Source organism: Ailuropoda melanoleuca, chromosome 11 (assembly GCF_002007445.2).
Source record: "Ailuropoda melanoleuca isolate Jingjing chromosome 11, ASM200744v2, whole genome shotgun sequence".
Classification (NCBI taxonomy): domain Eukaryota; kingdom Metazoa; phylum Chordata; class Mammalia; order Carnivora; family Ursidae; genus Ailuropoda; species Ailuropoda melanoleuca.
This window is the reverse complement of record NC_048228.1, coordinates 67,906,720-67,926,394: the sequence shown is the minus strand read 5'-3', so window position 1 is coordinate 67,926,394 and position 19,675 is coordinate 67,906,720. Positions and strand designations below refer to the sequence as shown.

Below are 19,675 nucleotides of genomic sequence, written 5' to 3'. Positions count from 1 at the left end.
CAAATCATGAAGCCACTTCAGTTGCTTGCATGACTTCCACAGGTTTCAGGAAACATTGCCTCGTGTGTGAGGAAACATTAAATTGCCATTGTATGAATTTATACTTACAATTAAATTCAGATTTACATAAAACTAATTCATATGAGGAATTAAATCTGCTGGGAGAAACTGTTCCACAAGAATCAACACTCTAGAAGTACCAAATTTATATTTCAAAATGATTTATTAACATTATCATAGTGTTATCACAGCCTATAAAACATTCTTAACAGTTACATCAACAGATCTTTTCCAAAATGACAATGATCTTCTTGAGATCTTGCATTTGCCAAGAGTGACAGGTGTTGCTTTCAGTCATATCTACTGCAAAAGAAACTGCATGAAATGAATTTCTTATCTATGGAAAATGAAAATAAAATGACAGGACAAGTCTTGGTGAATTTGCAGACAAGTAAGCCAGAAAATTTTCATAATCAATCAAGATATCACATTAATGAACTATTATAATTTATTGTATTATAATTATGACATATCATTACATATTATTTTGCAGTTTTTAAGTTCATGTTCTTACTCCTGTATCACATTAGCACCTTTAATTAACTGCACTTTTTCCCCTGCTTTTATTTTTTTTTAAGAGAGAGCAAGAGTGAGTGGGGAGGAAGGGGCAGAGGGAGAGGGAGACAATCTTAAGCAGGACTCCATCTCACGACCCTGAGATCATGACCTGAGCCAAAATCAAGAGTGGGACACTTAACTGACTGAGCCACCCAGGCTCCTCTTTCCCTGCTTTTTGAACAGAGGTCCCCCATTTTCATTTTGCACTGGGCCCAACAAATTATGTAGCTAGCCTTGACCACAGATAAGAGTATAAAAGGTTTTTGTCATAAGCCATTACTGAAGACAGTCCGTGGCTATGAATGCTTAAAAAGTGTAGAAAAGAGCATGAAATGCAAGAAAATGCATGTTCTTAATGTGTTCCATAGAAAATCTAGCAGCTAGTAGACATTTAATCTATGTTAAGAGTTAAACAATGTAATAGTATGAGCTGGAGTGCAGAATTTTGCATAAGGAAAAATCTGTTTATATTTGATCCAAGACAGATGTCATGAAATTTAGGACAATGCCTCCAACGGGTTGGCATACTCATTAAATATGATTTCTGCCATCTAAAAGAATGAGTTTAACAAGGACAAACACCCTTTCAAATGAAGGTGAAACTCAGGTACATTATTAAATGTAAGCCTGATTACCCTTCTATCAGCATTCTCTGATTTCTAAGTATGGAAAGCTATTTTTCCAAAGATCTGAGAAATGGTCACCACAGTAAGGGTCCCCCTTCTATTCTTGGTTTCTTCTGAAATGACCCCTTCCAGTAACTCTGCCTGAGAAACAAAATCACAATAGAGATGACTAACATTTGAGAATGAAACAACAAGCAATAGAACTTACACCAGATAAACCAAATTTGCATCCCATAAAGCTAAAAAAGACCCACTTAATTATAATTGTTCTAATTTTTGTACAATGATTATTGTATAAAACTATTACAGGAATTAAGAAACATAGAAAAGATGCATATTTACCCAAAACAATTTTAGTTCTATCTTTTTGCCTTTTAATAACATAATGGATTTCTAAGTGGTATAATTTGTACGTCAATGCTTTTATTGGGCCCATTTTAGCCCCATTTCTAATGCTTGTCTTCTTAAAATAGATTGAGAAAAGGTGCATGCATGCACAGAATTATGGTGAAAGGTATCATCACTGTTTAAAAATTAGGAAGAACATTGCAATATATATAAGAATCAGAAAATAAACACGCATAGGGGCGCCTGGGTGGCACAGCGGTTAAGCGCCTGCCTTCGGCTCAGGGCGTGATCCCGGCGTTATGGGAGAGCCCCACATCAGGCTCCTCCGCTATGAGCCTGCTTCTTCCTCTCCCACTCCCCCTGCTTGTGTTCCCTCTCTCGCTGGCTGTCTCTGTCTCTGTCGAATAAATAAATAAAAAAAATCTTAAAAAAAAAAAAGAAAATAAACACGCATAATATAGATTTGTGAGAGGTACATATATCTTATAAGATATATCTTGTATATAAATGTATCTTACGAGTAAGTGACAAAATGACTGCAGCATGCCTCCGCTTTCACGGCTGACTGTATCAGTTAACTCTGAAAGACAAAAACAAATCAGAAAGAGCTGTCTGAAGAGTGTGCGGAGAAGAGTGGCCTTCCTGTCTCCCTGGTGCTGGGTGAGAGGCCAGTGATCATAGACCGAAAAGCCATGGGGCTTTTGTCAGCCCCGGCTCCCTATTTCCCTTCTCACCCGTCCCTCCTCTGCCTCACTAAAGGACTACCTAGCACCAGAGCTTGGATTTTATAGTGAAAATAACTTAATGAGTTAGAAAGGGGTCAGAGAGGAAATCATGTTGTTTACCATACAGCATCTCACCAACACAGTGGTACACACACACACACACACACACACACGAGACTAGCTATTTATTTAGGTATAGTCTCCCAGAAAGGGTGGAACTTTGGCACATTCACTGCAGGCTTCTTGTTACCACACATGTGTGATCCCGGTTATACCGAGGGTATCCGGCATCTAGTACTTCCATACTGTGGGTCTCTAAAGGACCAGGCTTCCTGCTCCAGCACGTAGAGGAGGGATCACAAACGGGCAGGCTGCCAGCCAAACCCAATGCACAGATAGGTGTTTTTTAAAAATTTTGAATTAGTGACTGTAATAGTTAATTTTACGTGTCGACTCGGCTAGGCTATGGTGCTTATTTGGTCAAACACTAATCTAGATGTTGCTATGAAGATATTTGGTAGATGTGATTAACACCTACAATCATTTTTAAAATATATCTTTTAAGTAGTCTCCATCCCCAACGTGGGGCTTGAACTCACAACCCCAAGATCAAGGATCGCATGCCCTACCGACTGAGCTCGCCAGGCCCCCCAACATCTGTGATCATTTTAAGTGAAGGAGATTACCCTCAATGGTGTAGGTGGGCCTCATCTAATAAACTGAAGGCCTTGAGAGCAAACTCTGAGGTTTCCTGGAGAAGGAATTCTGCCCCAGAACTGTAATATAAAAATATTGCCCAAGTTTCCACCCTGCTGGCCTGCCAGAAGCATTTCAGCCACACCAGCACCCCCATCACCTGAGCCAACTCCTTAAGATAAATTTATTTCTCTTTCTGTACACACACACACACACACACACACACACACACGTATTTGTGATATTTCCCAAATTCCATTGCAATTAACTGTGGCCATGGGGTTAGGTTCTCACCCAGATGTAAGCAGATGTGCTTTGTGGCAGCTTCCTTAAAAGACACATACCTTGTATCCTCTTCTTTCTCCAGCCAGTCCTCCATCCTGCTTCCTGAAACAGGCTGCTAGAGTTCTAGCAGCCAGACAGGGTCATGAAGATAAAGGCACAGCCCAGGAATGATAGAGCAGAAAGCTGGAAAGCACCCGGATCCCTGATCACCATGGAGCTGCTGGATTGTTCTCAACTGCCTCTCACAAGAGAAAAACTTCCTATCTAATTTACCCTAGATACTGTTTTGGATTTTCTGTTATAGTTAGTGGAATGTAATCCTAATTCAAAAACCAGGAAATTTTGCATTAAAAAAATCTGCATCGTTTTCCACAAGAACATTCTCAAATTGGTGTAGTTCACAAAGGAAGGTGTTTCTGATGCTGGTGGAAGTGAGGCATTCCTCCACCCTTGAGATGCCACATTAGTAGCAGTCCTGCAGGCCTGCCTGTGGTAGGAGGGACAGGTCTCAGTGTCCACAGACTTTTCATGGCATGGCTTTCAAGCTCTGCTGTCAAGGCAGGACAGGAGAGAAACACAGGATCTTCCATTCCCTGGCTATGAACCTATTTCTCATTTATTTCATCTAGTCAAATAAATTTGTATTCCTCTAGTCCACACAATTTTGACCTAATATCTTACTAATACTCAGATTTTTTAGTGAAAGAGCATTGCCCCCACCCAATTTCCAACCGGCTCTCTGCCCTGGATAGCATCACCAAACTTCTTCCATTAACTTGACAATGGAGGGAGTTGGGCCTGAGAGGATGTCCCTAATCTGGGGCAGGGGCTGAGGGATAGAGGCTGGAGTCTCAGTCACTGTCAGGCTTAAATGGACCAAGCAATCATTTGGGGAGGAGGGGTATTCTGGGTTGAAGAGTTCTTGGTGAGTTAAAGGCTGATTCTTATCTTTGGCTGTGAATGAACTCAGGCCACTAGGATGTAAGCAGAAAGTAGGATGAACTCTGTCTCTCAGAATCAGGCCAAAGACAAGGAGTAGAAGACCCTTCAGAGCTGCTCAGGCCATGTGGGAAGAATGTATGAGTGTGGAATGAGGCTGACCTTCAAAGATGAAGCTATGACAAGATCAAAAATCTGTGTTTCTGAGACATCTGTCTATGTCTAGATTTGTCTTTGTCTTTTCATTCTCTTAATTTCATTAAACTAATGCTTCATTCATATCAGAGAATGTTCTATGGCCAGTCACTATTTTAGACCTTGGAAATACAATGAGCAAAACAGGATTTCTGCCCTGATGGAGCTTACGTTTTGGTTGACGAATACAGATAACAAATATAATGAGTAAACAATTAGAAAATCAAGATAAGTTCAGATAGTGATAAGTACTATGAAAAAATGAAAAAGCTAAAAAAAAAAAAAGAAGAAGGTGAGACAGAGTGACTTGTAGAGGGGAGGGAGAGGTCTACCTACTTCAGATGGATGGACAGGAAGGTCTCCCTTGAGGAGGTGATATTTACCCTACGTGACCAGAAGATCTGAAGAAGGAGTGACCCAAGAAGAGTAACAAGTACTGGACAAAGGTCTTGAGGTCGAAACAGGCTTGGTTGGACATGGCACATGAGATAGAGAAAGCCAAGGGATGAAGTCACACAGAAGGCAGGGGTTAGATGACACAGAACTTTAATTCAGAGAGAGGGACTTTGGACTTTATTCTAAGGGCATTTAGAAGCCATTAGATAATGTTAAGCAGGGGAATGAAATGACTTATTTTCATTTTGAAAGCTCACCTGGGTGCTGGTTAGATTACATATTGGCAAGAGCAGAAGCAGGGAGGCCATTACATTAAAAGTCTCTTTTAAGAGTCCGGGTGAGAAATAACACCTACTTTGGACAAGGGGGTTATTTTGGACAAGGAGCTAGAAGGAGGTGAACAGACTCAGGATCTATTTTAGAGGCAGAGACAACAGAACTTGCTAATGGATTGAATGTGAGGTAGGAGGAAATTAGTGGAATCTAACAGGGAGGTGCTGGTTCCATTTACTGAGATGGGAAGACTGGGAAAGGAACGGGTCTTTGGAAAGAAATCAAGAGACCTGTTTTGATCATGCTTTGTTTGAAATGCCTGTGATACACCAGATGGAGACAGCAAGCAGATAGCTTGAGAAGTGGGAATGAAGCAGGTCGCTGGCCATCTTCCTGAATTGTCAGCCTGTTTGCAGAAATCTAGGAAAGTCTGAGAATGGGCCTGGAAGGACATCCCTCTTTCCTCTGGATCAGCGGAGGTCCCCTAGAAGGCCCAGATCCCTATCATCTGAAGGGTTTGGCGTGCCCGTGGGTAGCAGGATGCTTCATTTCACATAGTGGAAGTGCGTCAAGAGTCGAGGAGGTCAAGCAAGTTGTAAATTGCTATTTGTCATTTGCCTACATATCAATTTGCCAAGTGCCTTCTCTTTAATTTTGAGTGATCTTCAGCTGACTCTTAGCATGAAGTTTCTGGTTTCTGCTTCTTTCTCATCACTCCCTGTTCTGGCTTCTCTAGCCAGCCTTTACTCTGCGGACTGTTTAAAGTAAAAAAGCTTTAATCCAGCCCTTGATGATTTGGGAGTGCCAGAGAGCTCTCTAAAGGAGCAGGAAATAGCTTGTCTCTTCACTACTTTTGAAAAGTTGAGGAGGAAAACAAAGTGTGAGACAGGTGGTTATGCTGGAAGGAGGGACTTTAGGTCTGGTAGCCAGGTGTGCTGGGCTAATATTGAATTCTAGATTCAAAACCTGTCTCCATCCACTTGCAAGCAGCACTGAGCTCAGAGCAGACAGGCTTCCCCGCCCCTGCTGCCTCCCACCCCGGGGAGGGGAGGAGCAGAGATAATTCTCCCTGTGGGCTGCATCTCCTCAGAGGAAAAAGGTGGCAGAGCTAAACCCAGTATACGATTACTCTGCCAAATTTAGTTTATAAGATCAGTGGTAAAATGGTTACATCTCTGAGAGTGCCAGGAAACAGTCCTCCCCATGGGAACCTGGAGCAGAGAGAGGGCATTTTCCTCTGACAGATAATGGAAATGTTCACCATTAATTGGTTCGTTTTATATATTTCTATTTTCAGTAAGTATGGTACAGTTAAATTCAACAAAGAGGTATCAAGCACAATTCTGCCACTTATTAGCTGTGTAATTTTGGGAAAGTTTCTTGACCTACGTCTCACATTTCTCATTTGTAAAAATGAGGATACTGGTACCTACCTTGTAAGATCATTCATGTAACATATTCAGTGCACTGCCTGGATCAGAATAAGCACTCGATAGTGACTTATTACTACTATTATTACTGTAATGATGGCTACCACTATTACCACGTTAGGAAAATCTGCTAGGTGCTAGGGATATAGAGATAAAAGACATAATCTTACCATCTAGAAACTCAAGACTCAGGAAGGAGGTAGGAATCAAAAAACATTAAAAGACAGTGTAACACATATGTGGCAGGGTTTCTTCACCAGAAGGATGCCTGCCAGTGACAGACTGTAGTGAGACTCTATGTATGTAGGCCGGGACAAAAAAACCAAAAAAACCTACAAAACATCTTGGAATTGTTGAGTCTCTCACATCCTTACTGGATAGGGGGTCAAGTAAGTAGCTCCATTTGTTTGCCAAGAAATGTATCAGGAAATCTATGTTTTTAGACTTTTTTTTTTTTTTTAAGGGAGGTAATCACCAGTGAGGTTAGAACAACGATGGCTGTAAATCCTCAGAGTGGGGAAGCCAGGGTTCTGATTAGCCCTCCATCATGCAAAGAACTCATTACTTTGAAATCTGACACCTGGGGCCTAAACTGTCAGAGCCTGAGGTCCATGGGATTCAGGTGACACTGGGACAGGCTGGATGGGCCCTACTCAGGCTCAGATTCTGACACTGCACTCCCCATGAGGACAAGGTGTTGTCTGTTTACTTTAGTTCTGTAAATAGCTTTGCTGTCTTACCCCTGAGCCACCTCACATGCAGCAGCTATGCCTAGGCTTCCTGTAGCTGTAACCCATTAATCCTCACGGCCTTATTTCGCTGAGAATTTGGCCAGGAGCACTTCCTGTTAGAGAGTTCTGGAGTGTGGGCAGCTCACCCCAGAAAATAAGCCAAGCACCTTCCAGGAATCAGGGACACATGGCCAGTTTTGCCACATTTACCCTTTTGCCTCAGCCATTAGACTGAGTCACAGGACCCCCTTTCAGGTACCTCTCAAGCACAGAAAATTCTGTATGCATTAAGGAGAGGGCATTGGAAGTAGGAGAGTGTGGACTTCTGGGTATCTATGACTGGTCTGTGAGGGCTCGAGCATTTACCCTTTAGGGATAAACTGAGAGGCACAACATTTGTACCCCAAACTATGTAGGAGGCATCCTGGTTACTTACGTGCCAAGAGAAGCGTGCACGAGCTGCAGCAGCACGATGCCAGGGATAATGAATTCTGTAAGAGGAGGTGTTGCAGGAAGACTTCTGAGAGGTCAGGCCTGAACAGGTTTTAGAAGTATGAGTAGGAGTTTAGAGTGGTAGAACAGAGGAAGTTAACCGGACAGGAAGAACAGCATGCACAAAAACTTTACTACCTGACGACAGAACGTGGTATCCTCAGTGAACTCAACATAGGTTTGCCCACTTTGCCACAAATTGTTTTGGTGGATTCATTTCTTGTTCCAGTATTTAATAGATAACTTCCATAGCTCTTCACAAAGTACAGGCTTAATGTAAATGCATTTATGTTAAGTATTTAGATTATTGCTTGGCACATGGTTAGCACTCTTAGTCAACCTTCTGATAACTAAATAGCTCGACTTTTTTTGTATAAGATGTGCAAATACTTTCAAGCCCAACCAACAACCGTCCTTTCCTGTTTTCTACTCGTCTGCCCCAATGCCCATCCTTCAAAAATCCTAAACACTCAATTTCTGTTGTTATTATTATTATTATTATTATTATTTATAGAGGGAGAAGGAGAGAGGGAATCTTAAGCAGCTTGGAGCCCCACCAGAGGCTGGATCTCCGGACCGAAGTCATGACCTGAGACACAATCAAGAGTTGGATGCTGACACTGAGCCACCCGAGCACCCCCAAACACTTAATTTCAAAAGCCAAACGTGTTAAGAGACCAGTCTAAGATAGGTGCAGTATAAAACATCCAAAATAGAAATGCTTCAAATGTTTCAGGTCTGAGGATAATTATAGGCAAACAAGTAATATCTAAAACAAGTCTTGAGGATTTTCGTGTGTTATTTCCGAAGTCCCATTTCAGAAATTTCTTTTAAACACTCGCATTTGACTCTCCAAGAACACCGCCCTCAATAGATGGCCGCACGTTCAAGGCGGCACCGAGAATTGTGAGGAAGCGCGGAACTCGGCTAGGTGCGGCGGATCCCACAGCGAGTGCCACGTAACCACCGCGCTCCAACTAATTTGACATCTAGGACAGGCTACGGGCAGCGTAGACCGGCCCCGATATGAGGGCAGAAGACTCGGGTGGGAGCAGAAGCAAAGCGCCGTGCGGTCCCGGGCCGGTGGACAGACACCGGGGAGGAAGGAGCCGCGTGGAGCGCGAAAAGGATGCGAGGAGAGGAACGTCACGCGCCGCCCGGTACCTCCCAGGAGCGCTGGGTCCAATAGGAAGAGGGCGCGAGCCGCACCTCAACCTGCCCGAGGACGTCACGACGCCGAGGAGGACGCCGGGCCAATGGGAGGCTGTCACCAGCAGGGGCGGGGCCCCGAGGAATTGGGCTGGGCCGCAGCGAGACTGTTGGCTGAGTCTCTGGCCGCCGCGGGAGAGGGGAAGGACCGAGCCGGCCGCTGCGGACGCCGGCCTGCGCTAAGCCTTTCGCCCACCCTTGCCACTTCCCGCATGGTGCCGATTTCTCACTAAGCGGCAGCGGCGGCGGCGAGGCGTAAGGGACGCACGGCGGGGGCAGCTCGGGGTCGACGCTTCCCGTCGCCCGCCTTCCTCCTGCGGCGCCCGTGCGTGGCTGTCTCGGCCGGCGGGATGGCGGCGGCGGCGGCCCGGGGGAGTGGCCGCGCATCGGCGCCCCGGCTGCCTCTGCTCCTGCTGCTCGCGCTCTTGTGGGCCCGGACCGGCGTACGCGCTGTCCCCGACGAAGACTTTAGCCACCGGAACAAGGAGCCGCCGGCGCCTGCCCAGCAGCTGCAGCCGCAGCCCGCGGCCGTGCAGGGCCCCGAGCCAGCCCGGGCCGAGGTGAGCAGGACGTCCTGGGCAGCCGGTGCCCCGGGTACCAGGCTTGCGGCCGCCGGGAGCCCGGCGCTCGGCCCCTGCGGCCGGCGAGGGGGAGGGGAGTCCGATCCGGCTCCTTGGGGGTGGAGATGGTGGAGGGCGCTTCTTCCCGGGTCGCGCCCGGCCCCGCCCGGCTCCTTACGGGGGGAGGGGAGGGGAGCGCTCAGCCCGGCGTCCGTTGTAAATCTCCAGACCGGGAGCACCGGGATGCTGCCTAGGCATGGGCTTCGTGATGATCGGACGTGTCTTAAAGAGCGGCAGATACTCATCCCGGGTAGAAAGTTTTTAACACAGGACAGTGGGAGGCTTTTCGTGTTCTCTGAGGATAACAGCATAGGACATTTCATTGCTGAAACCGCTCGTCCCAAACTGCTTACCCAAACTCAGCTTTGCACGGCCTGTGTGTTTTGCCAAATGTATATGGATTATGAAGCGTGACTCTCACTTTTTAAAAACGTGCTCAGGCTTGCAGGAAGTAGCCCTCAGGAACGCAGAGGAATAATCAGTCTTTGACAGTACAGAGTGCTGCAGCGGTGTGGGATGCCAAAACTAAATTCATAAGCTACCAGAACCTGTTCCTTTGGTATTATTAACATCTAAATTTATGTTAATAGAATCACTTAGTCACTTGTATGCAGAACCTCGGCGGCATTTTTAAAGGCCTTCCCTGTACCAGGGAAGCTTTCTCCTCATTTCCAATTAGGACTCCTGAATTGAGGCCTCTGGGATCTCTTCTAGTGGGAGAGGTTTGGCGCTCAGCCTTTCCTAGGCCTCCATTCCCACCCAGGCTACATTTAGCCAGTCACCACCAAACTCATCTTTCTGAAATTGAATTCCCTTTCACTGCTCCGAAATCCTCAGTGAGTTGCCCCTGCATACTGACTTCAGCCATCCTGTTCTGCCGGATGTTGAGATTTCTTCCTGATTTGGCCCCAGCCGGCCTCCAGGCTTTTTCGACACCACTCCCTTGCTCCTACGCAATACTCAAACCACTCAAACAGGAGATGTGCCATGTACTCTGTGGCTAGCCTCCCCAGCAGGCAGCCTCCCTAAAAAGGCTTCGGTGAGCTTGGAGCCCACTGGTCAAAACCCTACCCACCTTTCAAGAGCCAGCAGATATCTACACTTTGAAGACTTCCCTAAAACTTCCTGGTCGAAAGTAATTTCTCTCTTGCCTGTCACTCCTGAGCTCAGCTGACTCTGCTAGCCATTTTCACTTCTGAAATTGAACTAAGATGCTGATTCATGAAATGTATTTTTAGTGTTTATCCTTTAACCTTCTGTCATATAAACTCATTATCTGTCATTAACTCATCATTTTCACACAAAACTACTTTTGGTTAAGTAATTTTGTGAGAGAGATTTTGAATGTAACGTTCCAGGCCTTTCATCAGAATTTTAGTCATATAGTGATTTTTGAGATATAAATAGTGGTAGGTGTGTCTATTAATAATACCCTTTTAGGCAGTGAGGAAAAATCTAGCCTTGTAAAATAAAGCAGCAGTGTGCAGTGACTATATTTAAGTGGACTTAAGGATCCTTGTCTTTAAAACTGGAGATGGGAAGGGAAGGAACAGGCACAATATAATATGATTTTTGTCTTTAATATTTTGATATACAGTTGACCCTTGAACAACGGGTTTGAAGTGCATGCGTCCACTTACATGTGGATTTTTTTTCAATACAGTACGTTAAATGTATTTTATGATTTTAACATTTCTAGCTTACTTTAGGAACACAGTATATAATACATATAACATGCAAAATATGTGTTAATCGATATCAGTGTATGTTATCAATAAGCCTTCCTGTCAACAGTAGGCTATTAGTAGTTAAGTTTTGGGGGAGCCCAGAGTTATAAGCAGATTTCCCACTGTGCGGGGCCCCTAACCCCACATTGTTCAAGGGTCAGCTGTCTTATTGGTGCTTCTTTTAAGATAGGAATTTATTCTTTTTTTTTTTTTTAAGAGATATTATTTATTTGTCAGAGAGAGAGTGAGCACAGGCAGGGGAGGCAGCAGGCAGAGGGAGAGAAGCAGACTCCCCGCTGAGCAAGGAGCCCAGTGCAGGACTCCATTCCAGTGTCCTGGGATTATCACCTGAGCCGAAGGCAGACGCTTAACCCACTGAGCCACCCAGGCGTCCCAAGATAGGAATTTATTCTAAATTGTTCTATATTGTAGTAGAATCTAATTATCTTGTTTTAATTATATTTTCATCTAATGTTTTGATAAGGCTCAGGTTTTTTCTCGATGGTGCTACAGTATGTTGGAAGAGATTTTTCTTTCATGTTTTCTAAACTATGTAATATAAGGATCATTTGCTTTTTTTGTCCCATTGTTAAAAGTAACATATGGTCAGGGTTCAATTTAATAATCATATAAGTAAGGGCTGAATGTTGCTGGATATCTGGAAGTTTCAACTGATTTGCTTTGCAGCTACATCCAGTATATTTTAAAAGGATAGGAAATTTAAACTTTTTTTGTGCCACTGTGTGACAGTGGACTTCTGAAACTGGAGGGGGAAGAGTCTCTCCTTCACTGATAGACATTCACATGTAAGATGTATTATAAAAATGTTATATCTCAGGGTACTTTGAAGCAAGATAACTTCTGACAGGGCTTTCTACATTGGGTATTTTTTTCTATAATCAGCTAAAAAAGTTGGGGGGGTTCACTCTGTACTTACAAATAAACCCCAGTTTACAAATCCTGGAAAGAGTAGTTGTTGACCACTTGGATCTTTTCATTTATGCAGTTTATGCTTCTAGTGACTTACTCAGTTGTTTTCTTATTCCTTCCCCAGTCAGAACAGGTAATACAAGAAGCATTAAGTCCATTTAGTTGAGGGAGATCAGACAGATTTAATAAAGGCAGTTTATCATTCACTGTGTATTCTGGAAGTCCGAAGAACTGCTCTGGCTGCGTAGCATGGTTGATAAAGCCACAAAAGCCTATTACCTCACCCAGTACAAATTCTTGTTATTGTCTTTCTGCTTTACTGTTTCTTGGCATTTCTTTTTTTTATTATCTTTGAACTGTGAGAAGGCCTTCTGTATGATATTTTAAACTTTTTACATTTTCATGAGGTTGCACTCCTGCTCCATCCAGCCCAACCTCCCAGTTCTAGCCTCTTTATAGCAAAGATAGAGGCTGTCATGTGACTCCTGTCTTACTCATGATTGGTGTGTCAGAATGAAGTGATCAGTATGTTACTGAATTTGGTGGTATTCTACCATCAAAGCAATTAAAAAATCAGTGAAGTGAAATACATTTAATACATTTCAAATCTCAGTTTATAAATATATTACAAAACAGTAACATTTATAAAAATAAAGTTGTTTAACCCATTAAAATAAAATGTATTTGTAAAAATCTAATTGTTAAATATATAGTATTCTAATATGAATTAACAAGTAGCAATAAAAAACAACAAACCTAACCATTCACAAATGAAAGGACAGAATAGTGAAAATTTGTAATAAAATACAATTTTATCTTTAAATACAATCTCATTTTTTATTTATGTATTTATTTTAAACATTTTATTTAGAGGGTGTGCACAAGCCGGGGCAGAGGGAGAGAGAGCATTTCAAGCAGACTCGCTGCTGAACCTGGAGCCCGACACAGGACCCGGGGTGAATCTCAGGACCCTGAGATCACGACCTGAGCCGAAATCAGGAGTCTGACGCTTAACTGACCGGGCCACCCAGTCAACCTTTACAAAATCTTTTAAAGCCAGGTTTTTCCATGGTGTCTTAATTAAGTTGCACATATATTTTCGTGCACATTTTCCACTTTGTGGGAAAGGCTTTTCTGACTTGATTCAGTAAAGGAATGGTGAGGAGACCGTTCTAAGCCATCTCTAAGCATTTTCCTCTAGACTTCTTTACCTCCAGATTTCACCTCTCGTCTGATGCCTTTCGTTGAGCGGCTTTAGTGCTGTTTTCTTGCAGGGAGCCCGTTCTTTTCCCGGCTCGCTGGTTGTGGCTCCTGTTTCGCAGGGGCCTCGGCGTCTTCTCTGGCTCTGCCAGGTGGACGCGTGTGGTGCGGTGGGGTCCCCACGCAGCTTTCCTTCGGGTCACTGCCGCCCGACGTGAGTGGCATTTGCATCCTTCTCTTGAAGATCATGAGAGCACAAAGGAATGTTTTCTAAACAAGGGAACTCCCCTCCCCCCCCCCCACACTGTTTTTCAGTTTGGAGCTAATTTTAATTGAGTAAAAGATGAGTTTTATTCAGCAATTAAAAAAAGATTTATTTATTTATTTGAGAGAGAGAGAGCATGCACAGATTGGCAGAGCGCCAGGGAGAGGGAGAGGCAGGCTCCCTGCTGAGCTGGGAGCCCCATGTGGGGTTCGAACCCAGAGCTGAATCAGGCCCTTAACCAACTGAGCCACCCAGGCGCCCCATTCAGCAATTTTTTTAAAGATGAGTTTTATTCAGCAATTTTTTTTAACATCTCAGGATGTAAATAATTTGCATCTGACACCCAAATTAAAATACTGAAATGGTGGTATTTGTACGAAGGCAGGCACGGGTGTTCCACGACTGACTGGTAGGACACGGTGTAACTGGATAGTGGGGTAGCAGAGTTGTGTTACTGTCCCTGCCTTTGACCCGCCTGTAGCACCTACACTTTCTGCCTTTCCCCATGTGTGGGGCAAGACTACCATCCCCGTGCCTCTTCTCTGTGTCCCTGTTCTCTTCTGACCTCCACTGCTTTCCCTCCTCGGAGTCTTTATTCTCTCCCTTTCGTTGGCTCCTTTCTGTCTGCTGACACATGCCCATGGGCTCCTCCTTTTTGGGAAAGGGGGGAATAAAAGAGACCAATAATTTAACTGCTTGACTGTATTCATTTCTATTCAGTTTTATAGATGAGATTTCTTTTTTTTGAGATTTTATTTATTTGTCGGGGGCAGGGGGGCAGGCAGAGGGAGATGCAGGCTCAGTGCTGAGCAAGGAGCCTGATATGGGACTGAATCCCAGCACCCTGGGATCATGACCTGAGCCAAAGGCAAATGCTTACCCGACTGAGCCACCCAGGCGTCCCTAGACCAGATTTCTAACTGGGAATTTGGGAATTAGCTGCTCTTTTGCTTCACTTTAGTCTTCCCTTGTTTGGCTTCAATCATTGTCCTTTCACTGAAATTTGGGTTTTGAAGGATACCTAAAACCCACCAACTTGCTACATCCTGGGGTCTTTTTCAGCTCTCATTTCACACTGCTCACCCTCTTTAAGAGCCCTACCCCATCTGGGCTGGATGATCTTGAGTCTTAATAAGTTTCAGTCTCTCCTCTCAAGTTGAGATAACAGTTCTCAGGTTTTTTGAGTAGCTGGTTAAACCGTGTATGTGAAAATACTTGACATCTGCTAGTTAGTAGTTTAGCAAATGGTGCCTGCCCCTAACTTGACCATCTGCTGTGCTCGCCTGCCTGGCTCTCTGAGTATTTCAAAGACAGTTGTGGTGTTCTTTTTTCCCTCTCCACCCCCTTCCCTAGGTAAAGACCTTCTCTAAGGCTCATTTTTTCATCTTAATCTCCCTTTCCCTTGGAAATACCGTTTACTTGCAAAGCTCTGGCTGATCAGTGTAGGTTGCCAGCAGGCAGACACATACCTTGAGACTTTGCTGGCCTCAACTCACGTGGCCTCTTGGAAACCTTCATTTGAAATGCTTTTTACTGCCTCACAGCGAACGTATCTGAAGCCAAACCTATTTTTTTTTCCCACTTGTCCAAATATTTTGTAGGAATATAAATATTCCTCCCAGTAAACCCAGCAGAAAACCTTACTATCATCTTTGATCCATTCCCCTCCACTGCGATTTTTAAAGTTCTATTGATATTTTCCCTTTCCATGATGTGCAGAATTTTCCCTTCTCTGAATTGTCTTCAACATTGGTCTTAATGCAGCGACCTCCTCATTAATTGGTCCACTGGCTGGCCTTCTTTACTTTCTGCCCTGATCTGTTAGCCACAGTGCCTTAATCATATTTGTGCCTTCGTCTCAGAAGCTTTTAAGGGCTTCTTGCTGGTCAGAACAGACAAGATTTTCAGTCCAGGCTCAATTTATTTTTCTCATCTTACCTCAGCCATTCATCTGATGAGTTTACTCCCTGTTCCCAGAACATGCCTGTATTCTTTCTAGTCGTCCGTCCTGAGAATGACATAAGGGCACATACCCCAGTGCATTTTGAAGTTAGTTCACTGTGTGGGTGGCTCGCACCGAATCCTGCTGAGGCTTCAGGGAGGCTTATGAGATGAATTTCAGAGCCGACCTTCCCCCTTGGTCAAAGGTTGCCCCACAGGTGTTAACTCCTCCATACTTACGGGTAGTGAAGGGGTACAGAGCCCTTACTTTGTGGTTGGTTGGACCTGCCTGAAACCAATTACTAGCCTTCAGAGAATTGGTTCTCTATAAGCAGAGCACGAGATCAGGCCAAGAGAGGAAGCAGTGCACAACAGGTGTCTGTAATCATGCGCGTGGTAAAAACAAGAAACCAAAAGTACAGAGAACGTAGAGTGAAACAGTATGTCTCCTCCTTTTCTTGTCTTCTGGTTCAGGGGTCAGCAAACTGCATTTTACCACTGGCTGCTTGTTTTTGTAAAACAGTTTTTTATCAGAGCAGAGCCATGCCCATTCATTCAGGTATTACCTGTGGCTCTGCCCAGCTACGGCGTCTGAGTTGGGTAGTTACCACAGAGACTATAACATGAGGTTAAATATTTGGCCCTTTAAGAAAAAGTTTGCCGACTTCTGTTCTAGTCATCCTGGTTTCTTTCCTGTGAACATCAAACAGTTGACTGTTTGCTGAGATCTGGCATGCATTGACAACTGTACTAAACTGTAAACCTCCCTCCCTCCCATGCCCCTCCACATATACGTACAGTGACTACACATGTAATAGGTGCTTTTTTCCAACTTAAAAATATCTTACTGATTTTTCTTTATTGGTATAAATAAATCCTTCTATTTTTTACTTATATTTTGGAGTATAATATTCTGATACACAGAGCGACTGTTTAACCAGTTCCCCGTTGCCCGACATTTATTTTGTCCTTTGTTATTACGACAGCATTACATTTATATATGCTTCTGATACAAAAAGATGAACTCCGTAGTGTCCCTGTCTTAGGCTTTGTTTCAATTCAGTACTTGCCATGCCCACAGTATGCGTTCACTTTCGCTCGAGGATGGCAGGATCGTTGGGGGCGGGCGTTGTTGGGCTCGGCCTTGCTTACGAGGTTCTGTGTAAGTCGGGTCTTGAGGAATCAAGGAGAATCAGAAAAAGGAGGTAGAAGGGCAGTAGGACTGCACGATTGAGCTGGTGGTTCCCAGACGTGAACAGGTTCTTGCGTCGTACTGCGCAGAGCTGTAGGCCTGAGCCGGGTGCCGTCCTGCCCTTGACATGTGGCTGGGCTGGATGGAGATGTGCGGAGCTGGGTGTGCTGAGCAGACAGCCGCCGTGTGGAAGAAAGGATGCTGTGTTCCCAGAGTAGTATTTTGGATATATCGGGTTCAATAAAATATTATTAAAAATAATTTTATCTGTTTTTACTTTTTAAAATGTGGCTACCAGGAAATGTAAATTCTGTGGCCTGCATTACTTTCTAGTGGCCAGAGCTGCTGTGGCTCATTGTTCAACAGTGAGGTAACATAAGGAACTAACTTCGTTTTATAAAGATGTAACGGGTCGTGTTGTGGTGCGCTGTGGTGACTGTTTGCTGGCGTCACCGTAGCAGATTTCTGTGTAGTAGCTCATTTAATTAACTTCACAGGGATCCGCAGCTCGAGTCCCGGGGAGGTTTTCCTGCCCGAGGTCATAGAGTAAGTGGGAAGGCCTTGGCCCTGGACGGCTCGCAGTGAACCGCTGAGAGTCACCCTGAAGGTGAATGAGAAAAAGGACATGCTCCTTGCACACAGTAAGCACTTAGGCCTTTGACAACCGATGATCATTTTCTGACCCTGTTATTAGCACTTTAAGTTTTAAAAGTTGATCTCCTTAATACCCTGATGCTTTGGTTTTAAATTCTTACCACAATGGGTTGGTGGTTTAACGCTCGTTTTGGATATCCAAGACCAGCCTACTATACGGTAGAAGCTGCAAGGTCGTGTTCTTGTGTTCTGTGTATAGCAGGTTTTTAATATGTAGTTTTTTGTTTTGTTGCGCTCGAAAGGCAAGTTTTATTTTGTCCTCATTTCACAGGGAAACAGCCAGGCCAGGTAATGTGGCCAGGGCTTTATAGCTGGGAATTATAAAGCCATGAGAACATGTAGTTTTGATTCCTGTTATGTTTTTAAAAGTAAACATTTTCTGTTTTTGAGCTTAGAGCTCATTGATCATAAATGGTGTGTATTCATTCCTAAACATTTTCTTGGATTTCAGATCCTAAATACTTTACAGTGAAATCCCTTCATACAAAAGGTGTACCTGAGAGGAAAATGGTTGCATTAACGAGAGCTAAGTTGAAATGCTTGTATTTTTTTTATGATGCTTAATGATCATAGAGTATTTGATGAGAAAGGAAGCCCATCTTTAAAGGAACAGCAGTGTAGACAGAACTAAAATGGTAATGGAGAGAAAGCAAGAATTTCTTAAAATGGTACCTGCTTTATCAAGAGCTGGCTTCCAAGGCTGTCCTTTTGACTTAGTTCTAACACCAGATATTTTCTAAAATGTTAAATTTCCCCAATTTTTAGCTCAAAGGTCTCGTCTGATAAATGCTTAAATCTTGCTGATCTTTACTGTGGAATTGGGACTCAAGTTTATGTTGTGAGTTGAGGAATGACATGCGCACTAAGAATTTAGGATTTTATTCATATCTCTGACATCTCTGACTAGGACCTTTGTAAATCAAAGTACTTCTGTTTTTACCCTGTCAGATATCACATGTGTTTTGGGGGTTTCTTTCTCTTTTTTATTTCTTAGGTTTCTAGAGATTCACAGGCCTTAAAAGTTAATTAAAGAATGGCGGTTAGGCTTGGAGGAGACATTTAGAAGTGATTTGTCTAGCCCACAGTTTCCCAGCCTGGGAACTAGTGACGTGTTGGATTCGGGAATTCTTTGCTGTGGGGGTTGGGGGGCGGTCCTGCACATGGTGCACGTCCATAGCCACACCTGTGGCTTCCACCTGCCAGATGCCGGCCTTTCACCTTCAGCTGGGACACCCAATGACTGGATAGTGCCTAGAGACCCCTGAGACACAGAATGGCCCAGGCTGCAGCCCTCCGACACAGCGCGTGCCCCTAAGCGCAGGTTCTCTTCTCTGGAACTCGGGCGTGGAGGAGGAAACGTACAGCCTTCTCTGGCTGGCCCCGTTCCGCTTCACGTGGCTCTCTCGGCAGAAACAATCTTTTGTCCGGGTGAGCTAAAATCTGCCACCTAAACCAACACCCGTGACTTTATAGTTCTACGTGTTGGGACCCACAGCGGAGATACCCACAGACAGACCATCGCAGTCATGGGAACGTAGGCACCCAGTCCTTCCCAGGCCCTTATTTAATTGCTTTTTACAGCCTGAGTTGGCAAACTTTTTTTTTAACAGGCCAGATAAAATTTAGGTTTTTAAGGTCTCTGTTGCATAATTTTCCCTTCCTTCTTCCATCCCTCTCCCTTCCGATCCTTTTTGTTTTTTTGCAACCCCTTAAAAATGTAAAAAACATTCTCAGCTGACCCAGGCTGGTTGTGCCTGCCAGTCCCTGGTTTTAGAGCCTCTCCTGTCTGGGAAGATCTTCAGGGGGCAGAGCCTTCTCCACGGTGGTGCCCCGAACCACACAGAACTTTGGAGAAGAACGCTGAGCAGCACAGAATAATGGACTTGTCACTGTTAAAAGTACTTAAAGTGCTTTTTGCTTGTTTGAGCATGTTTACATTTTCAGCTTAAAATGACCTTAATGCCAACCAAGACTTCAGTTTGTCTTTATTAGACCACATGACACCTCCTAGGGTATTTTTAGACTTAGCATAGGACCATCCATATATCCAGATATATATATATATATATATATTTAAGTTTTAATTTTTTTTAAAGATTTTATTTTATTTATTTGACAGAGACAGCCAGCAAGAGAGGGAACACAAGCAGGGGGAGTGGGAGAGGAAGAAGCAGGCTCCTAGC

General features: G+C 44.0%; 1 protein-coding gene across 1 annotated transcript in view; it reads left to right on the top strand.

Annotated features, from left to right (window-relative positions):
- The first annotated feature begins 9,276 nt into the window (after window positions 1-9,276).
- Window positions 9,277-19,675, top strand: part of TMEM165 (transmembrane protein 165) — a 22,571-nt gene continuing 12,172 nt past the window's right edge. Inside the window, exon 1 of the mRNA XM_034671788.1 lies at window positions 9,277-9,523. Coding sequence (XP_034527679.1) covers window positions 9,314-9,523 — 210 coding nt within the window. The 5' untranslated portion in view covers window positions 9,277-9,313. The remainder of the gene's footprint in view (window positions 9,524-19,675) is intronic.